The 25,815-nt window shown below is 40.1% G+C and overlaps 1 protein-coding gene across 1 annotated transcript; it reads left to right on the top strand.

Moving 5' to 3' along the window:
* Positions 1-3,877: 3,877 nt before the first annotated feature.
* LOC129779022 (uncharacterized) lies at positions 3,878-15,857 on the top strand. The gene is made up of 2 exons (XM_055786259.1): positions 3,878-4,100; positions 14,185-15,857. Exons 1-2 carry the CDS (start codon positions 4,086-4,088, stop codon positions 15,493-15,495), a joined length of 1,326 nt encoding a protein of 441 aa, XP_055642234.1. The 5' UTR covers positions 3,878-4,085; the 3' UTR covers positions 15,496-15,857.
* Positions 15,858-25,815: the final 9,958 nt, after the last annotated feature.

Raw genomic sequence — 25,815 nt, 5'->3', positions numbered from 1 at the left:
AAGATCATTCGGATTAATTAGAAAAACACTTAAAAAAACACAATTATTATATTTTTTTAAATTTTAGTCTTACAATTGAAAACCACGATGACAAAATAATAATCGATTTCAAGAAAATAAAAATAATAATGCAGACGATGAACAAAATTATTTTTGTGTCTCGCAATGCTCTTAAAAATTCAGGAAAAAAATACGTCACATGTAGAAAGAAAGACACATACGAACGCCGTCTAATTTTTATTTAAATAAATTAGACTGAAGAAAGTCTCAAAGATATATTTTTTTTCGCAAAATTTCGAAATGGCAGAAAATATATATATATTTTTTGTACCGCGTATTTATTTTTTTTAATTATTAGATTTTTTGATGAAAAAAAAGTTTGAAGATATTTATCGATACACCTTAGAAAGATGTACTTTCAGTATTTTTTCTTATTTTTGTCTCAATTCTCAATAGAATGGCGTGAAAAAAACCAGAAGGTGCATTTTAACCATAGATCCTATGGTGTACCATATAAGGACTCAAATATATGGTACTACTGCCAAAATGTTTTATTGAGTACCCTATACAATTTTTCCCATACAGCTGCTGATTTGGTTTGGGGTACTTTTTACTCCCTTACCCAGCCAGACCCTTTGGAAATATAAAAAAAATATTTTTTGTACCGCGCAACACTGAAAAAAATCTGAAAAAATCACACATACCTAGAAAAGTCGTAAGAACACATTTAAATATGAATTAGAGTAGTACTGAATCTGTAAATCACAAAAAAATTTTTTTCAAAATTTCAATATTTTTTAGTACTTCAATTTTTGATGAAAAATTTTGAAAAATTTAAAAATTGAAAAAATTTTTTGATAGTTTTTCTTGATACACCGTAGTAAGATGCGCATTTAGTATTTATTTTTCTAATTTTTATCTGGAAGCTTTTGAGGGTGGCGTGAAATAAACGAAACAGTACTTTCTCCACTATAGATCCTACAATAAACCAATAATTTGGCGGTTCGAATAAACCGCCAAAATTTCTTATTTAATATCCTCTACAATATTTGCCATACAGCTAGTGATTTGGTTTGGTGGCACTTTTTACTCCCTTACCTGGCCAGGCCTTTTAAACTTCAAGATTCACAGATACGTTTTATTTTGTTTTCATTCATACCCAAATACGTATTTCTAGTGATTAGGAGCAAAAAATAAGGAAATTTCAAAAGCGGAAAAAATCTGTACCAAACTATTCTTTATGACAAAAATCTGTAATCTGTACATAGTCTGTACCAAGAATAACGAAAAATCTGTACGCAGCTTGGGATTGTTGACCGGTTATACCGTTACCGATTTTACCGGTAATAGAGGGGAATTATCGAATTATCGGGAATATTTACAATCAATAATCGGTATTTTCGGTAATTTTCATGTTTACAAAAAAAATTTGCTTTTATGTCGCTTTGAAATATTAGGTTAGGGAAAAAGTATCCATTATTTTTGGGTGAAATTCAAAACTATATTTAATATGCTTCGGATTGTCAGATTTGGATGATATATACACCATTTTGTTGGAAATTTTTTGTCATTTTTAAAGGTAGCTCCATAATGTATCTGTCATAGAGGTCTTGGCCCTTATTAGCGTAAAACCATAGCAATAGATTTTCACAATCTTCTCTTGATCCCAATTTCTTGTCAATCTGGAAATTGTCGGGACTTCCTGGGGTTTTTGCCGCCTAGCCGCCGCTAAACTACGGGAACTTATGGACAAGCTCAGTTCGTCTCGGATCTATTTCGAGGCCTTGACGGGATCTTTCTTGGAGGCTCGCTTTATGGCAGAATCATCCTTCGCGGTCGTTTTCCTTGGGCGTTTAGTCGTTTCGGATCTTTTTGCGGTCGTGGAGAGCGAGGGCAAGTACTCTGCGATTCCGCGTTGGCTGCTATCTGCTTTGGACATTTTGCGGATGACCATCCGCTATATTTCCATGCAATTATGCGCGCGACCCACTGCAACTTCTCGTTCACTGCAACTAGAATCCGAGAGTAAAAACCTAACAAACTTCTTGTTTACATGATAAATACTTTCCAGGATCCGGAAAACACAAAATACCACCGAGAAAAAATCAATTTTCTTCAATAATCAGTCAAAACAACACTTGAAACAGCCGAAACGAGGAACTGGTCATAAATTTTGTCACGTCATTTTAGTTGTTAAGTATTCTTAAAACGCATTTTTTAATGAATGACTATTGTTTTAACTACTGATGTTATATATTTCTTCGAACAATGCAAATCAATTATTATAACTAAATTGAAGCACTGTTTTGGATTATTTTTTCTCAAAATCATGGCACTTTCTTTTTTTGCTTGAGCAGTGGTCTTGATGTTCCCACTGTATAATGTTGCGACACTTCGACACTGTATAGTGCTCAGGGTGGGCGCAAAAATGGTCATGTCAAATTTCGAAAACCGACCATGTACATTGGCCCAAAAAATGACCTGTGCAAATTTTCAGCTCAATCGGACATGAGCGCTCAAAATTTTGATTTTTTTTCCTTGAAAATCTCACAAGGGTGTTTCGAAGTTTTCTATTTTTCTTGATGCCAAATGTCTTCAAATGGCATGAAACGTCAAGATCTACTGTCATTTACTGTCATTTTTTGTGAACAATCGACTCTCTGGGATTTTTACGGAATACGAAGCTTCCTGCGGAATGTTGTTTTGCACGATAAAATACCCTATGCAACAGCACTTACCTCAATCGAACTTCTTACTAGTGTCGAAGACGTCAAAATTTCTGTTTTTTTTTCTGAAAACCGAATAATCACCTAAGGGGAAGTACATGAAATCGGGAATTTCAAAAGAATGATGACAAATGTCCGAAAATCAACAACAAAAAAGTCGGGATAACAGTAGAACTCGACGTTTCATGTAATTTTCAGATATTTGGCATACATTTTTTGAAATCACTGTCCGAAAATCATGTTCGATTGAGCTGAAATGTTGAGCAGGTCTTTTTATTTTTTGCCAACAACAAAATTTACATGGTCGGTTCTTTTATTTCGATTATGAAATTCTTTCCATACATTTAGTGCCACCCTAATAATGCTTCACGAAACTGTGGCTACTACTTTTGATACCTTTCAAAATTGAAGACATAATGTTTATCTTTCATTCAGAACGCTTTTATGTTCGTGCTCATAATTCAAAACAGTTACAATATTGTACATTCCCTTTTCATTAAATGTAATAGCTATTCATTACTATGAATTATTGTTTGAAATGCGATTCTTCGTATTATCTTAAAATAATCACAATTTTTTATAGCTGCTCTAGATGAGTAATCCGGGATTTTATTGGAATAAATTTTGACAAGTACACACGAAAACCCTTGTATGTCCGACCTCAATTAATGCGATTGATATCATTAGTTCGGCCCACAACTCATGCAACGCTTGTTAGCAGCTCGCACAATACTAAATCATCAAATTTCCCCGGAGGCAGCCGGCAAAATCTCCTCAATCTAACAAAGTGCACCTTATTCGCACCTGAAGGGCCAATTAACTTTCCATTTCAATCGCAAGCAATTTATCAAACATACCAACTAACAATAGTGACGAAAAATGAAGATGATGATGACTTTCCAATAATCCGGTACGGTGCAACCAGGACGAATAAATCATCTGGTCTGGGTTCTCCCAGTTTACAGCCCGGGTAGCTCACAGGTCCCCAGGTGGTATCGGATGCGACGAGACGGGACGGGGCACGGAACTGCGCCATCGATGACGCCATATGCCCTGTGCGGTGTGGTGTGGTGCTTTTGCCAACGATTGGGTGGCGATGATGATGCTATAAATATGATAATTGCGGCACGACTGCACTGTCGCCATCGTTCTGGCACTGAATTCTGACGATAGGTTCTAAGTTTTGAATACTGTCTATAAAAGAACAATACGAATCTTCCCGGACAGTGATTCCACCTGGGATAGCCGCAGTGACAGGAGGGGTGAACAGATCCCTGCTTGATTGGGAAGTGACCACATTGCAGAAGTTTTGGGAGCGGTCTATCTCTCGGGTTGTTTCTGTAACGACACTTGGCTAGAATGAAAATTTTGGTGGTGAGTTAACTTTGTGTTTACAAGTGATTAATTGGATCAATGAGGAGTGGAGTGAATTAAGAATTATGTATTATGTGGATGATATATATGTCTACGGAGTAATTGTGATATTTTCTATGGAACTTGAGGAGAATGTGTAATTTGAATATCAACGTGAAACAGTGTTCATATAACGAAACATAAAATATGTTGAAAATATGTTAAATATTTGGAAAAAACAATGATTCGGAAATAAACACTTTGCACCAATATGCTATATTTTGAGACGGTTTGAATACCTTTAATTGACATTTGCTCGAAATGTTTACAATCATTGATCATTGCTGTGGATTTTTAAACCGATTGTTAAGTAAACAGATATTTCATATACACACTATTAAAACAATTGGCTAAGAAATGCGGGTTACTGAATGTTAAAAAATATCATAACAAACATAAACATAAAAACAAAAAAAGTAAACGATTGCTACAAATTTAAAAAATTATCAAAAGTCAAATCAAAATCGTCGTAAGTCAATGTGTATTTATGATGACGGATATACGTGAAATTCTGCGGAGAGTGTGGTGCATCGTTTAAAGGAAAACATATCAAAGAAGTTATTGAAATGATCATTGTAGAGGATTTCGAAACCGTTTGTCAAGTGAAGTGCATTAAACATACATACGTTAAAAATGTGTGTTAAATAGGTATGAAAGACCTATGAAATTCGTGTCATTGAAATAAAAACAAACACTAATTCCAACGGAACAGTTTGAGCCGAATATTTATGTTCACGGAATACGTCGTTTCTGAAGGTCAGGTTAAGTCCATTCATCTCACAAAATGTGAAGCCGCATGCAAGCCCCGAGAAGACTCACTTTCGCTTTTCTTTTCGAAAATAGTGAAATGCTACACGCTTTCCATCAAAACAAGTAATAATCATAGGAACTATTGTCTAATGAATACAAAGGGCGGAGAATTACTTCCTATTAGTGTATTTCCATGTAGAATTTCATCTATTTAAGGTGGGCATTGTTAGTTTCCACAACTAGCCGTGCATTTGGTGAAAACATCCTTCAAGAATCATCAGTTGGATAATAATTTGTAGTTGAATTTCTTTACAAGTTATTCACCTGTATTCTGAAATCCGATCGAGTCATAATTACCAGAATGGATCGCAATTACGCAATTCTTTAATTCGTTCGAAACAAATCCAAACCCAATCAAATCCAAATTGATGCAAATGTGGTAACCTTACCAGTCAATTCGACATAGATGACATTGTGCTTCGTGTTCTATTCCTGTGCAGGCAAAATGATAATGGATTGACGGGTGGAATAAACAAGTTTTTAAATCAAAAATCATGAATGAAAATTGGCTTTTCCGTATCAAATATGTATTCTATGTAACAGAGTAATGCTTTTCTACTGAAATGATCTTGAACGAAAATTGGGTCTGATAATGATGTGGACATACGGCATGATTGACTGTCTTGAGTATCCCTCATTTCCTTATAAGATGCCCTTAAGGGTCGTCTCATTTTAGAGGGGTCAGACGTTTGTCCTTTTTAAAGAAACGTGGCCTCCATGATTGAGTCACGTGGTGATACCATGATAGAGTCACGTTACACGTGTCTCCTTTTTTTCGTGACGGGAAACATGAAGAAATGTTTCCACAGGTTTTGGAAGATTCCTTGATTCAACGAAGCTGTGTAAATACGGAAGAGTGGTAAAGCACAGTGGAAAGAAACTATTGCTAGAACGCCATCTGGGCCAGAAACTGTTGAAAGTTTCCACTTTTCTACGTCCTTCTCAACCATTAGTGGATGAACAACGAACGGTTTCAGGCGGGGTTGCTGCATCAGCGACAAACACTGAAGCCAAATGTTTTGACAAAAAATTACACAATCCAGGAACAAGGTACGACTCCCAATCGCCCGAGAACATCTTAATGGGATATCTGTAGTTTTTCGCTTGAAATTCACGGAATTCCATAAACTTCTTGGATTCCTACGCTTGTTTGTCATGACACCAAGCATGTATGATTTGTAGAAAGTAGCGTTAAGCCTGCGGTGTGCATTACTAGCAAGATGAAAGTAATGTTTAGTTGCAACAATTTGTCGACGACGCAACTTGTGTTACCAGAGATTTTAATCGCGCCATAGGACGCGAAGGAGTGAAGTACATCGGAGGTTTCTTACATTGATTTCGCGAAGACCTATCACCTTGTCATTAACTAGATCCGGACGATCTTGGGCACTCCAATTGTAACTACTCAGAAACTTATTGAATGCAGTGAAATTAATTTTATTCACCGATTGTACATCTTCGATTAAATCCTGTTAAGTTCCCTTTTTGAGGGAGGACCACGTTTTTCAGAAAACCAAAAAACTTGTCACGTTTCGATGAAATAATTTTAACGTTAATAACTATTTTTGCTGTGTTGAATAGCATGTTTTTCAGATCTTTTGTTGCCTCGGCGATCAGCTACTTCGCTGTTTGACCACAAAATTTTTGGAGCAGATCCTTCGTTTGAGGCTCGCCCAGCAATTTGCTATCAGTCACAGCTTGGGGATTTTGGGAGGGCTGGCGGATTTCGGTACAACGTCTATCTTCAGCTGATCCATCTTTTCCAGCGATTTGTTGTCATCCGCTTTATCTGTGTGATTGCCTGATGCTCAGACACGGTCGATCTAGACTGACGCTTCCGCATAAAAATGTCCATTTTAACCACTTGTTCATAGTTTCACCGGTTGCTCCGACCTCCCGGCCCAAGGCGCGGGACGATAAGACTACCCTGCTTTCGGAGAGGAACTCCAGCTTCTGCTACACTTTACGATTGCTCAGTGCTGTCGGACGATCAGAGCCAGGTTTTCTTTCGACGCACTCGCCATTCTCCTGAAGAAAGAGGATGTTGCAAATGCCGGAACGGCAATATCCGGTGGACACGAAGTGCCTCACGATGTCCAATTTCTTGTTTAGTCAGGGCTGCTGCAAATCAACTTATAAGGGCGTCGATGCATTTTAGTAGAAGGCCCAATAATCGTAGGATTGAAGGGAAATTTGATTAATTGAATTATATTTTATAGTTTCTTTGATCTCCTAACGAAATTTGTCCATTTTTTTAATGCATACGATACATTCAAGGCGTGTTATTTGACATAAGACATCGCAACTAAGTACATGGTCTTTCAGATTAAACTCTCACACAAAAAAAATCGAATAGCTCCTTATAATTTTGTTTTCGCTCCGCCGATAATATTCTACACCGTTACTATGTTAATAAGCCACTAAATTTGGACGAACTGAAAGAAGAAATAAGTCGGATTTTCAACAGCATCGAAGTCGTAATGTTAGAGTTGTTCATGATCAATTTTGTTCACCGTTTAAAACGCGTTATCGAAAAAGTGGGTGGTCACATCGAAAATGTCCTAAAATAAGCTTTATTTTCGTATAAAAATCGGTTCACTTTTGTAGAAGTTATTCAAATTTGTTGCGTGAGCGTTTAATCTGAAAGACCCTGTATTAATAAAAACGACGTTAGTAATACCCACGTTGAGATGGTAACAGTTCCACTGGGAATGTTAGTGTTATTCAAGGTAACCATTTTTGCTGTGAACGGATTTTGATGATTTGTGTACTAATAGAATCGGACATTCTTCGTCACAATCCCCTAGTCTGTAAATGGTTTACACTGATGAAAATTGAATACACTTCCCTATTCCCATACATTTTTTCTGTGCATGTTTGTGCAATAACGAGCAACTAATGTAGCAGAGAGGCATACTATTTATTGTGGGGTCAACTAGCATTCGACGTATCCGTGATCAATTAAATGGAGAAAAATAGCTGAGATTGCTCAAATTTCGCTCTATTCTGAAAAAATATCTTTAAATATTTACAACTGAGGTTTCCTCTAGTAAATAATAGGAATAGCAAATCCCCAAGCTTTAGAAATGATTCAAGTTGTTTATATTCAGAAAACCGAAATTGGATTTGTTGACATATTAATATAAGAACATAAGGATAATCATACATGACGAAGTTCATACTTGGAAATGTGAAAAATCGTAGCGGATCAAAACGTTGTCACGTCACGCGTTAACAATTTTACTTGAAACGGAACGTAACTGATGTACACTGAATTTTTTTTTCACGCGATTGATGCGTGCAAAAAAAATCCCATTATTTCGAGAAAATCGCAGAATTTCTATTCCCAACGTGACGACGATAGGCAGATCGTGTAATTTTAGAATCTAGTGAAAAAAATCACCTATAAAAGAATCTAGTGTTTTCGAATTATGTCAGTGTTGAGTTTTATTTTTAATTACATAAAATCCCTGCAACTGATTCATACGGTAACAATTTTCCGACACCGGCAACAACTCTTGATTACAGGAAGCAAAAATCAAAGGGGGCATACACTATCGTGCGAAAAATGCGCTAGATGCTGTTTCAACAAATATCATTTACATGACCTGTTCAAGGTGCACGATTTCATCGTTAACCGGTATGCATATTAACTGTTGAATTATTACCGCTCTCACGCCGAAAATAAATTAACGTAATCCACAGGAAACGTGATTGATCGGACAAGATCCGATCGAATCGGTGGCGGAATTAAATGTTGATTGACTAACCCTCGGGCGAGCGGGATGAGTTGAATGCTTTCTCATTTGCATTACAATGCAATTCATGGCACATTTTTAACCGAGGGTTTTGGGGGTTCGGAATGTTTAAATTGTAATTCTTACAGACTGATTCATCCTCTCACACATGAGAATTTATGCTGAGCCCAATCGAAAAGAAATAAAGCCAAAAGAAATTACTAATAAGTCATATATGATTTAGTGTATATAAAAAAATACATTACATGTATTTTCTATAATGTATTTTTATACATGTGATATAAAAAAATACATTATAGCACTAGCTTGGACTGTTTGAAAGTTTGTTCTAATGTGAAATTTGAGCGGCGACTATACGGCACTATTTTAATCTCCTAAATTTAGACTCCGACTTGTGCTTCGCTTATTGTATTCACTGGATGTGGTATAAAGTGATAGAGTAGCAGAGTTGCCATTTTGTTTGTAAATTAGGTTCTTAGATTTTTTTTACGTTAACAAAATCCATGGAAACAATATGAAATGTTACCTTGACGTTTCATATTATTTCATCCCTTGATAAATATGTGTACATTCTGTTGAAAATAGACCAGGAATTGACCAATAAACCAAAATATTTATCATTCATTCCACTTGATTGGATCGACTTCAAAGTAGGATTCTTTCGAAATAAATAATGCGTTCATGCCAATGAGTAATCCAAACATTAAAATATTTCGAATCCGCACTTCCCGAAATATGTAGATTTTAATTCTTACCGTGAATTCTAGCTGTGTCTCTAAGGACAGACTAAAATTCCATGTTGATCAGCTCTCGTGATTCGGTAATCGGAAGAGGTCCGTCAACGGTGATGTGAAAATGTTACAAACCGCCATTGAACTGATTCAACTTTATCGACATCGTTACTGTAGTGAGGAGCAACCAAACTACCATCTTCTAGACCAGAACGAGCCAGGGAGCAGTTCCCTGTACTGCTTTGAGGAGGTAGATGTCCATGAAATTTCCGGCGATCTTAAGTATGAACCCCAGATTTCTGGACAATTTACAGACCTTGAACGAGATGTGCGGATTGAATGAGAGTTGCGTGTCCAGCATAAATTCCAGGCGTTTGACTTAGCTGGACGGGCCAAATTTATACATTGAGCAAGATATATTTTTAAAATATGGTTTATCTATCATATCTATCGATATTATATGTCAGGGCGTGGTCGTAATAGCTGCAGACTTGACGTTAACGATATCCGTCCTTCTTCTTGCTCTTCTTCTTTGTTTTTAAAAGCTTGAGTTTGAGCTTGAGCTTGGGTAGATGGTACCCTTCGTAGTTTTTCTCTGTGATTGATCTGAACTAGCGAAATTGCACAAAGAACACATCGAATGACGCTTGAGAGTAGTGAAGCATTCTCATTGTGCAAGTTTCGGTGAATCGAGCTTTAAATAGTCAATAACGACGCCGGTCACGTCCACCAGGGGTCACAGTGACCAGGGGAAAGAAAGGAATGTTAGTATGATATTCGCCGCCCGAAGGCCAGAAGAGGATGCCTCTTTGGCGTGGTTCCCTAACGATTATCAAGGAAGTGATAGTTGTAAGGAGTTGTAAGGAGGTAAGAATCAGGACTCACTCTGGTGAGTGATGTGATTAGAAATTTATCCATTTCTTACTTTCCAGTTTATCCATTTGTTTCTTTCCATAATAACCTTGGATAAGGGCTGTTACTAACCATCCTTCTTAGGGGCTATGGACCCTCTGCTCTGATTCTTAAAAGTTTCAGTTTTTTCGGACATCTTACCATAGAGATGCGTTATTCGCAGGCGGAGTTGTTTTTCTTCTTTGTTTTTGAGATGCCTTAAACTTTGCAGTTCATTAGTCTCTAAACGGTGTCTGATATTTCGCCCCAACTGAAGCCAGGAAGCAACTGGCTGATACAGCGATGATCGACATCACGAAAATCATTAGAATTTTCTGCAGGTGAATATATCACCTTATCCTTATCCTTATTAAAATCCTTATACAACTTTGTGAGGATGGTAACCAGCAGGGGTGGATAATGGAAAGTTAGTTTCATAAGAAGTGCAGGAGCCTTGCATGAAAATGGGGCTGTGACCAGCACACTCAAAAGGCTATACTGTAGTTATCTAGCAGGAAAAAAGCACAGTGGTGGGTGGCTGAATCACCCAAATCCAGATAAAGGAAACCATTGCGAGATTTATTCCTCGAGACTCACGGAAGCTTAAAGTCACCCATTACGATGGCTTCGTCTGTTGGTTTTGTGGCTTCCAGTATTCGCGTTGTTGTATTCGGTCGGGACATCGAACATAGAAATAAGGTACGGCATTCAAAACAATTTCGATTCGATATTCCTTCTGTATGCGTAATTTTCGAAATCTGATGAATGTGGTATGAAACGAAATGCTTAACCTAATGAAATCAATAACTCGAAATTTTTAATGTTGCGACTTGATACCCTCTGACTTAACACCAACCAAATGGAATGACCGCCCATAACTGCTGCAACCAGAACCATAGGCGTTTTTTTATAGCCCTCGCTTCGAGCGTGGAGTTCTCGGTCACTGAAACATTCCTATCTCTAGTCTTACGGTTATTATTATGGCGCTGTTAGCTTGTAATGATAATCTTGTCGATAACGCATGATATCTTCTATTGAAATATCTAACGTTGTATGCACATACTTGATGCGTTACTATCTTCGGGATCGCGAACCGCACCTAGCAGAGCCCATTCTTATACGGGCAGCAGATAAGTGAGATGGACACAGAGTCACAGAGCGTGATGAGTGATTCCTCGGTTACAGGATTCACACAATTATCAGTAATCCTATCACAACGGAAAACTTCATAATCGTAGCCGAACACTTGGTGAGAGAGCGTACGTGATTAATACCAAGCCCCCGTGAGAACAACGATGTCGCAGCATTCGTCGTCGACATGGCTGTTGATACCATCGAAGTTCTTGTGATATCGATGACTTCCTGGTGCCGATTGCCCGAGCGGACATTGGAATGCGAAGTAATAGACGTAGATGTCGAAGTAGTAGACGGTGATGGAACGGTAATTCGAAGCGACCTCAAGCGAAGAAGAGACTGGAGCGTGAAGAAATTTACCTCCTGAAGCAGATTGGAAAACCCCTATTCTACGACCACCATCAGGACCGACACGACTATGCTGAACGTTAACTAAATTAGTCACGACTGAGGCAGAGAAGACGGGTGTTTCAATACGATACGGCCGGGTCCGGGTTTAGATGTTGACTGATGCGATAGGTTCGACATTAAAGCTCGAACAAGTGTGAAAGTCGGAGTGGCGATGATGCAGTTGGAACGATTGCGGTATCAGGCGACGAAATTGGAAATTGCACGACTGAGACAAAATAATCGACGGCTTCCAAAATGCTTTCCACGGTGCGTCCCGTCCCGTCCCGTAGTTGGTGGATTCTGTTTTTTGGGTTTAAAAAATCTTCTCGATCGTCCTATACGTAGCAGACATGTGTTACGATTTCTCACGTAGATTTAGATTAGTCACCAAGCGGCCTGTTTCTCTTCAGTCACCCTGGAGGCTCTCCGCTGATTTTTAGAATTATTGTCAAACTCGCCGGAGTTCATATTTTCTGGTCATGATAATGCATGAGCGTTTTGTTCACCCCGACAATGAATCTAATAAAACCTAAGGTTGATAGATATTTATCCTTAAGAACCAATATCGCGATTTTTGAACGATGTTCTCTCATATGACGCATTTCGTGCCAACTCGACCCGCTGTTGGCATGACCCTCTCAGAACTTAATTATTTTTTCTGGGCGTGAAGACCTTACCTAATTAAGCAACTTGGTATACTTGGTTCTCCGAAAATTTATCTAGACTAACATATGGAAAGGGCTAAATATTTTGGATCAATTTCTTATCAAATTTTGTTACTCAAAAATGGTCCTACAAACAAGAGATCTTTGGAAGAGTTTTAGAAAAAAATGAATTTTCAGAAAAAAAATACTGAAAAAATATTTTTTTGAAATCCTACACTGAAAAAATTGATATAAAACATCCAAAACACACAGAAAAAAATAGAAAATTTACAAGAAAAAATCTTTTATGTCGATTTGATGGAGCTTGTGAATCTTTAATATTTTGGTTGGTTTTATCCTCATCTATACGTCGTTTTTTCTTTAGAACACACCTATTGTGCCAAATCACTGCCAAACAAGATTCACAAAATTCGCATTCTATCATCCAACGAATGGGTATATCTCAGTAAACGTATTTTCTCTATTACTGTTGATGTTAACCAACGTAGTGTATTACGGTTACACTTGGGGTTGTTAATACTAGAAAGGCATTTGCAATCGTTGCAAATCTTGGAGATCACGGCTTGACTCATGTTGCTAAACATTGGCACACTTTTATTTGTTGAATTCTGATGATTACGCAGAAACAAAATAATGCTATTTATTTTCCATCACTTTACATTTGCTGCCGGTCACGACTGGTAATTTTCAATCAACTGTAGAGTCATTCTATTAATCCTTTAGGTATCTATACAATCCATTTATTATTATCATATCTACAGCGGCTTCCAGTGACTCTTAACAGATACCTAAATCTACAACAACTCTTCGATACCTGACCGACCGATTAAAAGATTTTTGGCAGATGGATGAATTGAAATATATTGTATTTAACTACAAAAACAAGCTGAAAACTGTACTTTAGCATCCAAGGGTCACCATAAATCCATTTCTGCCTGTTACTGTTTTTTTTCTATAACTGTACATAAAAAAAATTGAAAATTTTCGAGAAAAAATCTTGAAAAAGTTTTGTTGGAAAACATTTTTGCCTTAAATATGCACAAGTTGCGATGTGTGGAAGAGTTGTGGGGCACACATTTATCTACCATTTCATCAAAATCTCGATAAAAAAAAAAACGACTTTTAGTTTTTGAAATCGATCTTTTTCAGTGTAGCATTTCAAAAAATATATTTTCAGTATTTTTTTCAGAAAATTCAATTATTTTCCTAAAACTCTTCCATGGATCACTTTTTTGTAGGACTTTCCATTTGCGAGTAAAAAAAAATTATAAAAAAGTGATCAAAAATATTTAGCCCTTTTCATATGTTAGTCCAGATAAATTTTCGGAAAACTAAGTATGCCAGGTTGCTTAACTAAGTAAGGTTTTCACGCTCAGAAAGTTTCTTTAAGTTCTCAAAGGGTCATGCCAATCCCATAGAAATCCGTTCTATATCCTCTACCCACTGGGAACAGGTGCCTCGGAGTGATAATTTCAATTTTGGCATAAAAATAGTCTGATCCATATCCGGTGAATACGGTGGTTATTCGATGGATTCGATTTTTAGGTCAGAATCACGTTCACAATGATCGTCATTTGTCCGATAATGTTAAAGATTATTATAACTTCATAAACGCCATCTGCTGTATGCATCCATAAATTTAACTCTTTCGTCATTCTATTTCTAGGTAGCGGCCATTATCTCCCTGGCATCAGGAGCACCGCATTTGCTGAAGAAGAAACTGATTCTGACTAGCGATGGAGACTCAGGTCATGGAGGAGGTAGCGGTGGCTTCTCTCTCGGAGGAGGTGGATTTGGACTGAGTATTAGTGGTGGACTGTCGGGCGGACATGGTGGAGGCGGTTTTGGAGGCGGTGCCCCTAGCGGTGGCGGTGGTTATAGCGGTGGTGCTCCAAGTGGAGGGGGTGGAGGATACTCTGGCGGACCATCATATGGAGGATCTGGGGGAAGTTCGGGTGGATTTAGTGGTAGCTCGGCTTCTGCCTCTGCCTCTGCCGGGGCATTCAGTGGGACCTCCGGTGGTTCTGGTGGTGGATCTGGTGGTGCGCCAGGAGGAGGACATGGTGGAGGTGGCTTTGGTGGCTATTCGCCATCATATGGTCAGGCTGGATACGGCTCCCCAGGCGGCGGTGCTGGTGGACTGTCAGGTGGATCTTCCAACAGTTTTGCGGGTGCCAGTGCAAATAGTTTCGCTAGTGCGGGCTCAGGCTCTCAAGGTGGATCTGGTTTCGGCGGTGGTTCAGGCCCAACAGGTGGTCATGGATCGGTGGGATTCAGCGGAACAAATGGCGGACATGGCGGAGGTGGAGGATTTGGGCCAGGGGGTTCAGGCAGTGGATCGGGATTCTTGGGCGGCGGTGGTGGCTCCACGGGTGGCTTCACACAGGTGGTCGAAAAACCTATCCCAGTCCCAGTGTATATCGAAAAACCGGTCCCCGTTACGGTGGTGAAAGAGGTACCTGTTGACAGGCCAGTTCCTGTTCCGGTTCCCGTCGGCGGAAACAGCGGAGGATTCGGAGGAAGTGGTGGATTTGGAGGTAGTGGAGGTGGTGGTGGTTTTGGAGGAAGCGGTGGTGGATTTGGTGGAAGCGGTGGAGGATACGGCGGGCTAGGTGGAGGCCATAGCGGTGGTGCAGGAGGATTCGGTGGAAATAGTGGAGGAAGTGGCAGTGGAGGAAGTGGAGCCTCTGCCGGTAGCTTCGCGACTGCTTATGCTGGTGCAAGTAGTTTTGCATCGGGTGGAAGTGGTGGCGGTGGAGGTGGACAAGGAGGACTCGGAGGTGGTAGCCAGGGCGGATTTGGAGGAGGTGGCCAGGGAGCCGGACACGGAGGAGGTGGATATGGCAGCGGAGGCGGCGGTTACGGAGGAGGAGGAAGTTATGGCGGTGGAGGTCTTGGAGGTGGACTGACCAAAACTATCACCATTGAAAAAACATTTAACAAACACAAACATCATCATCATCTCCATGGATGGTGAATCAGAGATAATGAGATATAACAGAAGTCTGCTGAATGAAATGTACATTATTACTGTTGCAAAACTAAACTCATTTTATATGCTTGTATAAATTTTAATGTGAACCCATGTTCATCAATAAATAAGTGAAGATATAAATAACCACTCAGTATTGCATAAATGACTCTATGCAACGTAACGCCAGTGAAATTAAAATAAGGTGTGACCTGCGAATTAGATGTCTACATAACATATATCATTTTGCGCTCAGAACGTAATCCGCCTTTCACGAGAACTGAATCTACAGAAAATGCTGCTGACGGGTCAGTCGTGTTCGATCAATTCCATTCGAAGTAACAAATAAAACATCTTGATTGCGTTAATAGTCGTGTATTCATTCACGTGATATAACTTTCGATGAAAGAAAAACTAAATTTGATTGCTATTTAAACTCAACTATGGGTGATGAACAAAATTCAAACCTAATTGGAATATAATAGAGGATTGAAATTAATGAAGACAGTTGTACTATCTATGTGTGATACTTCTCACTCATTTCTAATTTCAATGATGCAATGACTCGTGCTAATTCGAATGTTTACACCTCGAATCGTTTCGGCCGGCTTTATATCATGTGTATCCACTTTTCTCGAAGTCTGTTTCCAGTTAACCAACAAATTTACGCTAAACTTCTTCATTGCATAACAAAAATATTGCTGACATTTTATGACTTGCTAGAGAGGCAACAGCGGTTCGAGTCGTACTTGCTCGCTGGTAAGCAAATAGTTTCCTTGTAGGCGATATTGAAAGCGGGGGCAAAATAATGTAGAAGCTCAGCATGGTCAATCTGAAAAATAAAACTCCCGTCTGGGACTAGGTTTTTACTCTCAGACATCCATCGGAATATCGAACTTGTTATAACCGTGTTCTGAGATATAAGCACATCGCTGCGTCGATGCTTTAAATTGTCGCTACGATGCACCGGTGGCTCGTGTAATGATGCTGCTTAAAGGCGGCATCTTGAGGCAGGCCCCCCCATTTCAATCCCCTTGATGCTATTCAAATCGAGATACAATCAAGTCAACAAATGGAAGGAACAACTGATGCTGATTTCAACAACGTCTCTTGGGAACCATTTCGTCGCAGTGGGCGAAAAAAAGGAAACGGCTTATTCGGTCCCATCTCTAATTAATTGCAATCCAATTGACCCGTTAAATCAGCCTACCGTCGCGTGTCCATTTGCCATCGGCAGACGGTTAATTCTCAGGTCCTTTGTCCGTGTCATCAAGCATAATGAGCCCACGAATCGAAACAACTTTATCATATTGCTCGACACAAAAGCTCCAGTATTGCATAATGTTATAGCGGCGATTGGCGCTTTCTTGGACGATAAAATTGGAGCCTAAAAGCATCGATGACGCCAAGATTAATTTCGCTTTCCTCCTTCCCACGTTTTTTTTTTCAGCACACGACTGGATGCTTGATGACCGAGTACAGGTTGCCGGAGAGAAAGAATGAATAAATATTAAACCCTTTTTGTGCCGACAGGCGTTGTGAATTGATCTTTAACAAGCTGTATGAGGTTATTATATAGGTCACTAGCTGACCCGGCACACTTCGTCCCGCCCAAAATTTATTTTTCGTTATCACATTCACGTTTTTTTTACTGAGCGCACGTTCATAGGTCCAATCGCAAGACTGTTAATTGATTGATTTTCTTATGTGCACTTTAAAATTACCTTTTACTATAAAATTCCTAGTACTTCTACCAAAACTCTACCAAAACTCTACCTATTCTCGTTCAAGATTTTTCAACCACTTGCAAATAACATGTTTATCCGTTACATGGAAATAATGTTTGATACAGAAAATATGATAGAATAAAGACAGCCCTAAATCGGACAATTCCTTTCTCGAGTTTTGCTCTTATCAACACATTCGGTGATCCATTTTTATTTACATAAATAGAAGAAGATATAGGAGTAAGATTAACACATTAAAAAAAAATATAGTAGGTTGTGTTCAAGACACGACCGCATTGTTGACGTAGAACTACGCTGTAGTTTAATTCAAGTCGCCTGTTTATAACTGCGGATATTATTTTATAATGCTACGAAAATTTTGAAATAACCATTCTACCTGTTTTGTCACCCTGAAATGTTTTTTTATTGTAGAATCATTTGATGATAATTGATTCATTCTTGTGCTCGCGCAGCTGTCATTCTTAGTGGAGTACGTTTTGCTACTGGCAAGTGAAACCAAACCATATACAAAATTTTAGTAAGACATTTACTTTCTTGGCGACTAAATAAACGAAATAAACTCTATCTGTTAATCTCAACAACCTCGAAAAGAATAGCACTGCTTCATTATGATCAAGATTAGCGCAAATGCAATCCTAGTTAGAACGCGAGCCCAAATAAATTAATAACTTAATATACCTTATTGAATAACTTGGTATTCCCCAAATAATTTTTTGGTGCAGAACCTTAACACCTGCTTAACCATAGCGTCAGTTCAATGCATTGATGACAGAAAACAAACAATGTTAAAAAAGGCTGAATATTTGCCTCAGCAGAGATTCATTACCAATACCCTAGCGTAAATATTTCCCTCTCGCTATCTCCCCTCCTTGTTTATATTTAACATTACGACTGCATAATTTGCAACACCAAACAGTCGTCAATCATACCATAAAAAAATTAGGCGATTGTTGCATCGTTACAGGACCAATGCACACGGGAGCAGATACAAATGGGGTTTCAGCGCAGCGAAGATGCACTATTGACATAGGACTACGTCTTTCATTTCTGTACCAGGGGGTAAGTTCGAAAGCGAGAGAGTGACGCTGGAGTGCAAGGTTTTGAACGTTAATACCTCTTTACCGGCTGAATGAACTGGTACAATAATCACTTCATCCGAAAGATAAAATGTCAACGAGTTATATGATTGTCACTTATTGGTCCAAAAATCGTTTCAATAGCCTCAAAATTGCTTTGAAAGCAAGCTATTGAAGTCATAACAATCTAGTTCATTGATGATGATTGGTGATCGCAGTGTGTTCCCGAACACGGACGCAAAATCTAGGCACCTGGAGAAACCGTCATAGCGAATACATGCAAACTGTGATTTCTTTTTCTCGCTTGCATTAGTGTTTGGGAAACCATAGCGGACACATGCAAGACGTGAGTACTTTTACTCGCATCAGTTTCTGTTTTGCTTTCTCGTGGAAGAGTTATGAAAAATGCGGAGAAATATTCGCACCCATTTCCGCATTCGACTTGATGTTCCCGTGATCAAACATCTTCAGTAGCTTTTACAAGGCCACTAAAATTTCATCGGTTCGTTCCGGGACCACCAACAAGTTCGAAAGAATTGAATTTTATGTTAATAACAATTCCATACTTATACTCATCCACACACTAAAAAGAAAAACTTTCAGCGATCTTCAAAAATATTCATTCATTCATTCATTAAGCAAATTCAAATAAATGATTACCGAGCCAACGGTAGTCCTACGTCTACCTTGCGTTTATATCACAGATATAACCCACTTCTTGTTTTTTTACGTACGGATAATGAAGCACACACGTACGCATACAAATATCCATATATATTTACTTGACGCAGTTTCTGTCTGGGCATGGCTGTTTCAGGCAATATCTACACCGGTTCGGGCACGCAGTTTCACCCCTCTGTCCGGAGTGTGGAGATATGGAGGAAACACCGGAGCACGTCGTTTTTGTCTGTCCCAGGTTCACCGAAAGGCGCGAGGGGCTGCCTGCACTTCATGTCGGGAATATTGTGGAGGAGATGTGTCGCGACGAGATGATCTGGAATGCCGTGAGCAGTGCAATCACACAAATCATGTCGGAGCTGCAGCGAAGGTGGAGGGCTGACCAAAGTGCTGACAACGTCCGACGGTGAAAGGTGAACAACGGCGACGGCTGTTGCAAGAGATGGTGCCTCACGAGAGTAGCTGTGACGGGGTGCGCGTTGTGTTGGAGGGCACCACCTAATCGGCTCTCCGCTGGGAAGAGAAATCCTGCGAGGGTGACTGTGACGGGGCGCGCGTCAAGTTGGAGGGCGCTTCCTAATCGGTGCACGTCTTGACAGGTAAACGGATGCCGATTTAATAACTACGACGGAGTGAGTGTCAAGGAGGGCGTCTTCAAACTGGTGTATACCCCACGAGAGCTGCTGTGATGGAGTGCGCGTCATGTTGGATGGCACTACCTAATCGGCGCTCCGATGGGAAGAGAAATCCTGCGAGGGTGACTGTGACGGGGCGCGCGTCAAGTTGGAGGGCGCTTCCTAATCGGTTCACGTCTCGACAGGTGAGAAACCCCGCGAGGGTGGCTGTGACGGGTTGCGCGTCAAGTTGGAGGGCAATTCCTAATCGGTTCACGTCTCGACGGGTAAATTCAAAATGCCTGCGAAGAGGACATCAGCGCAGTGGAATTAATAACGAATGGAAAGAAAAAAATATTGAGAAAAAGAGAAGGACAACGCTAGTTAGCGTTGAAAACTCGAGAAGTGCATGAGCACAGCCGCCCCCTGAAGTAGTCGCCTAGATGTGGTCCCAGGGGGAATAAGGCAACGAGTAGAGGGCTTGATTTTTGTGGGTGCGATCCCCACTCGACGTCTGGGTTAACCCTTCCCAGGTAAGGCTGGTAGAGCGTTCCTCACCTCTTTAAAAAAAAAAAAAAATATGTATATATATGGAAGCAACTAAATATACACACACTTATCTCCGTTTTTCGCTCTTCTCAACAGAGGCCCTTTCTGTTAATATTGCCAGTCTAAATTAGTTTAGCTGTGATCCTTTGTGGAGAGAGTTTTCCCACCGTCATACGAAATCAAATCACTGACAAAATTCCAGAACATTTATTTTCTTGGTGAGCTGACGATAACCTAGCTTGATGATTCCCCACACAATTGTGTAGCTCAGAACCATAATGCAATGGCGTCTGTTTGATGCAATGATTGCAATGATGTGGTTTTTTTTAAAAGCTGGGAACAAACTATATGTTTTTTTTGTGTTTTTCCGTAAGATTTTGCATAAAAACAACGTTTTATGAAGAAAAGTGAAAATCGTCAAAAAGTAACATGGGTTTTTGTAAAAAATTAAGAAAAAAAATTAGGGCATTTTCGAAAAATCGTCCTCATTTCCATTATATAAATCTGTCTAGTAGTTCAAAAGTTTTTTTATCCCTTTTGTTTATTTTAGGCTCATTAGCATTTTAGCTGTCACATGTTTATCATATCTATAATTAGCACATTACACAGTTGCCGTTTTTAGGCGTTAGAGTATTCCCATTGCATATGATACACATTAACACAGTAGTCATTTAAGCGTGCGAGTTTTCTTTCTGTTCTTCCATTATCCAGTTAGACCGGACAGCGGAGACAGTTGATATGATCATTGTCGAGTTATTTATAGAACAGCAGCCCGATGTTTCTTGCAGAGCAGAGCAGTTGTATGGATGAATCGATCTTATTTCGACCGTGGATCGATCTCCATCGCTGATGATTGTTGCGTGGACGTAGTTATTCTGTAACAACACAAAGATGGTCAATGGGGGCCCTGAGTTTTGAACTCACGATCGATCGCTTACTAAGCGAACTCGCAACCAATGTGGCTACGGAGACCCCCGTTCAAAAGTTTTGATTTTTTGAAAAAAAATTTCATTTATGAAAAAAATTTAAAAAATATTTTTCGGTCCACCCTAAAGTGGAAATGAGTTGGGGAAATGAACCCATTATTTTCTCGGTAGCTGACTTTAGCGATCAATATACAGTAGAATATCGATAATGCAATTTCAAGTTTAGGCTCGTAATGACATTTCACACTAAAACAGAATGTCTTGCGTTTTTGTTTTCATTCGATTGTGAGTTACAGGGTGTTGTTGAAAGTAAGCAAATAGAAAATTCGGTACATTTTACTCTTGTTCTTTTTTAAAGGCGAAAATTCAAGCCAGACCGCTGATGTTGTAAAAAGTGTGTATTTTGCCGATGCTGTAGCAGTAAAATTCGCGATATTTTTTTTCTATTTTAATTTAGCAGACTTATCTTACTTCTTAACTAGGCGAACCTAGCCAGAATATTCAGAATATTATGAATGCCAAAGGGGTACTACACCCAAACTAGCGTTGGTAGAAAACATGTCATCTTTGGCAGAAATGATGCCATTTAGTGTGCTGGAGAGTCAAATGCGCAAATAATGAACTGTTTTAAAAGTTTAAAAATGCTTTGTATGTATGCGTGCAGACATCTCTTTCTGTTTTCTTTTCTCATTTCATTTGGGATTGTGCCAAAAAGAAAAGTCCATACGACGTCAATGGGGATCGAACCAAGGTCGACTGGAATGCAAAGCTATTTTACACGACCACGCTATCCACATAGCTAATGATGCTTCAGCAGTTATTCAGCAAATATGTAATAATATTGCACCTGATTATAAAATGAAGTTGGGAAGTGTTTTCTAAGAGTTAAAAAGAAACGCATGAAGTAGAACAATATCTATCTCGGTCTGGGCCGTGTATGTGGCAAAGTAAAAAAGCTTATTTGTCTTTTGTTTCGCTCGCTCGTATGATTCTTATATTGCTGTACCATGTATATTATACAAATGCTTACCAGTATTTGTGAGTCATGACATTTTCTGTTATGTTATGTCTCATTTAATGTCATAAATCGGGATAACAAAACATGAGCTAAAAATCAATTTTGGGTGTAGGCTCTGCGGAATGCACCTTTCTGCATGCTCGTGATTTTTAGACCTGACCGAGCAAAAACTGTACAATTCAAGTACAGTTTGAAACGGCAGTTGGGTACGTTGTCTTTCAATAGACCACATTGGAGCGCAAGTTGTCGATGAACAATGCGGGTCACGTTGTTTTGGCGCTCGGTGAAGGCTCTTGATGCCAGACGTATCACCTGCAATTTCTCGTCGGCATTATCCTGTCCCGGATGGATATCATGTCGGTATCTACTACTGAAGATAGTTCACCAAGCGTTATCCACAGATTAGATGCGGCCTTGTCGACGTGTGGTCGGTCCAGTTGATGGGGCTGGGCACCATGCTCTGCCTTCTGTTTCCAAGCTGCAATCTTCTCCTCCACTGTCTGCAGATTGCAGTTGAATTGGTACTCCGCTTGCGCCAAGTGCAGAGCGCTGTATCCTTTGTCAGCGGCGCAGACAGCCCGGTATAGAGCGTTTTGGTCGGCGTGTTCTGTGAAGTACTCACGCAGTTGTCAAACCTGGACAACACATAGTGTACATATGTCGACGATTCCCAATCCTCCTCCAGTGCATCCCGGCCTTTGTGCATACTTTCCTCATCCTCCTCTCAAGGTTTTCTAGGTCAGTTTTGCTCCATTTGACTACTCCAAAATTTAAGGTCAGCAGGGGAACAGCGAATGTGTTGATCGCGCGTACCTTTTTCCCCGCGTTGAGGGAAGTCCTCAGGACACAGTTCACTCGACTCAAGAACTTGTCTCGCAGCTCCGTCTTGACGTCGGAGTGGCGACTCCCGGTGAGCTGTCGGGATCCAAGATATTTATAGGATTCGTCACGAACCATGTCTCTTATCAACTCTCCATCATAGACCTCGTAACCTCCAGATTTGGTAAGCTACTCTTTCAGCAGATGAACACAGCGGCACTTGTCGAGGCCGAACTCCATGCAGATGTCCCTGCTTATGTCTTTGACAACCCTGATAGCTACACCTAGACGTGACGTCAGCGTAGACCTTGAGATCATCCATGTTGAAGGTATGGGTCACTTCTTCGTGGGCGCCGTCTCCATACCTTATCTTATAGCCATGACCGTTTCTATTGAGCGTCCTACTAAGGGGGTTCAGTGCCAGACAAAATCAAAGCGGGCTGAAAGAGTGGCCTTGGAATATCCCCCTCTCTATCCGCAGTATTCTAAACTGCAACACATTTCCCCCATCACTGAGGTGTAGAGACGTGCTCCACTGCCTCATCGCATGCTGCAGGAACCTAAAGACGACGGGATAACGACGGGTATTTTTCCAGCATTCTACCTGCTCTTCTGCGTTGATGTGATGTTGTTCGCAGTGGGCAGAAACTTTGATGGTAATGATGCTGCTCAGTATTTTGTACAGACTCGATAGACAAGTTATCGGTCTGTACTGTGATGGGTTGGATGTGTTGCTGTCTTTCGGGAGAAGGAAGATGACGTCACGGGTGGCGAATTCAGGAAGGTTGTGTGGATCACGTAGCACCTTGTTGAAGCATTCAGCTATCTTTTGATGTGCGACGGCCAGTTTCTTGTGTCAGAAGTTCTGAACACCATCGGGGCCCGGTGCTGCTCAGTTCCTCAGGTACCGCGAGGCTTCGCGGAAATCGTTCTCTTTGACGATGATAGCTGGCATCTCCACAACACTTCTCCTCCCGTCCTAACCACATTTGCCCTTCGCGATGTTGTACTGGGGTCTCCCAAATACCAGCCCAGAAGTTCGTCACATCGCTAATATAAGGCAAACCTTCGCGGTAGTCGGGCTTCTCGTCGCTAATGTGGTTGTAGAGCGCTTTCTCGTTATCTTTGAACATCCGATTTTTTTCTTGGCACTTTGCAGATTCAGAGTAATGTTTCAGCCGTTTTGTAAGGACGCTCAATTGCTGTACTAGTTTGTCGAGTTTTTTCGTCAGCTGGTGAGCTCCCAGCTGGCGAAGTTCAGTAGGCCGCACGATCACAGCAACTTGGCGACATAATTTCGCCGACCTGCTACCTCTTTTATACACCATCAGCCTTCCAATTGCGGCGCGCTTGTTTGGGATCCGTTGCTCCAATCCCCTTCGCCATGGACGCTCACGCCTTTCACGGAGATGTTGGAGCAGTCCGCCTCTTGGCCTTATACTGTATCCTTAACTTTTGGCGGTCGTCACAGCAGTAAACTGTCAGTTGCAGCTCATCCATGTTCTCAACATTAACCAAGTGCAGCGGAAGAACGTGCTCGTTCATGAGCTTTACTACTCTTATCAGCCTGCGGGAATGTTGCAACTTCGGGATCTTGGGTAATGTCGATGGCAGCTGTTTCCGTGTGGAGGTAGCTCTTCGGGTAGAACTAGGCTGGTGGCCCGCTCTTGCACATCGTCCTCCAGCCGCTGGCCGCTCGCTCTTACGCCCGTTCCAGGACCAGCTCCAGTTCGGGGACCCACCTCGGGTAATAGCATTCTAAATATTCGTCTTGAACTTCCTTTCCTTGGTGTGTATGAGGGTGCCAATGAAAATAGTCATCCCTAATTTCAAAAAGTTACATCATAAAAAATATTCACCACCTCGGAAAAACACCTTATGCAAAATATTAGCTCAATCGGACTTACGGGAGAGTGACACAAAGTGGTGAAAGTTTGAGTTTTTTGAAAATCGAAAAATCACTCAAGGGTTCACTACCTCGAAGTAAAGGAAATCGGGGTTTTCGAAAAAAAAAAGTTGATGCCAAATGTCTCAAAATTGCATGAAACATCGAGATCTAGTGTCATCTCGATAATTTTTTTTGTCAAAATTCGACACTCTGGACCTTTTTCGGAATACAAAACGAAACGTATGGTTCTGGATACCAATAAAAACAGTGATCTCGATTTTTCATTCAGAACATGCTGCAAAATATTGATTTGCACGATAATATATCCTTTGCAAAATATTAGCTCATTCGAACTTCATTTATTAGTGTCACAGACGTAAAAATTTGAGTTTTTTTTGAAAAACTAAAAATCACCGCAAATCGGGGTTTTCAAAAATAAAAGTTGGCTTCAAATGTCTTAAAATTGCATTAATCATCGTAATTTACTGTTATCTCGAAAAAAAATTGTAAAAAATTTTTTTTTTCAGATAACTATAAATCTCGATGTGTCATGTAATTTTAAGACATTTGGCATCAATTTTTTTTTTTGAAACCCCCGATTTCTGGTGATTTTTCGGTTTTCAAAAAACTCAAATTTTAACATCTGCAACACTAATAAATGAAATTCGAATGAGCTAATATTTGGCCCCTAATTCGGCTTACTGATCATTCACCAAGAGCTGAGGATTGTACCGCTCATGGCAACTCTACACGAGCTGATGATTCTGCCGGCTAGTGACCATTCTATCCTGGATTCCTCGAGTCGAGAAAAACGCACCACGCTAGATACGGGGTACAGACTAGGGGGACGTTGCTGATTAACACGTTCATCGCCCAAAGCGGCTTTTCTAAGTTTCTTGCGGAGCCCAACTTGCGGATAAATTATTAAATGAAGATCAAACTTAGTTTGTAGACAACTTTTACATGATCTAGCAATATTGAATTTAATTTGAAGATGAATTGACAACAAT

This window comes from Toxorhynchites rutilus, chromosome 3 (assembly GCF_029784135.1).
Source record: "Toxorhynchites rutilus septentrionalis strain SRP chromosome 3, ASM2978413v1, whole genome shotgun sequence".
NCBI classification, from domain to species: Eukaryota; Metazoa; Arthropoda; class Insecta; order Diptera; family Culicidae; genus Toxorhynchites; species Toxorhynchites rutilus.
Note: the sequence above shows the minus strand (reverse complement) of the source record. Positions and strands in the feature narration are given on the sequence as shown.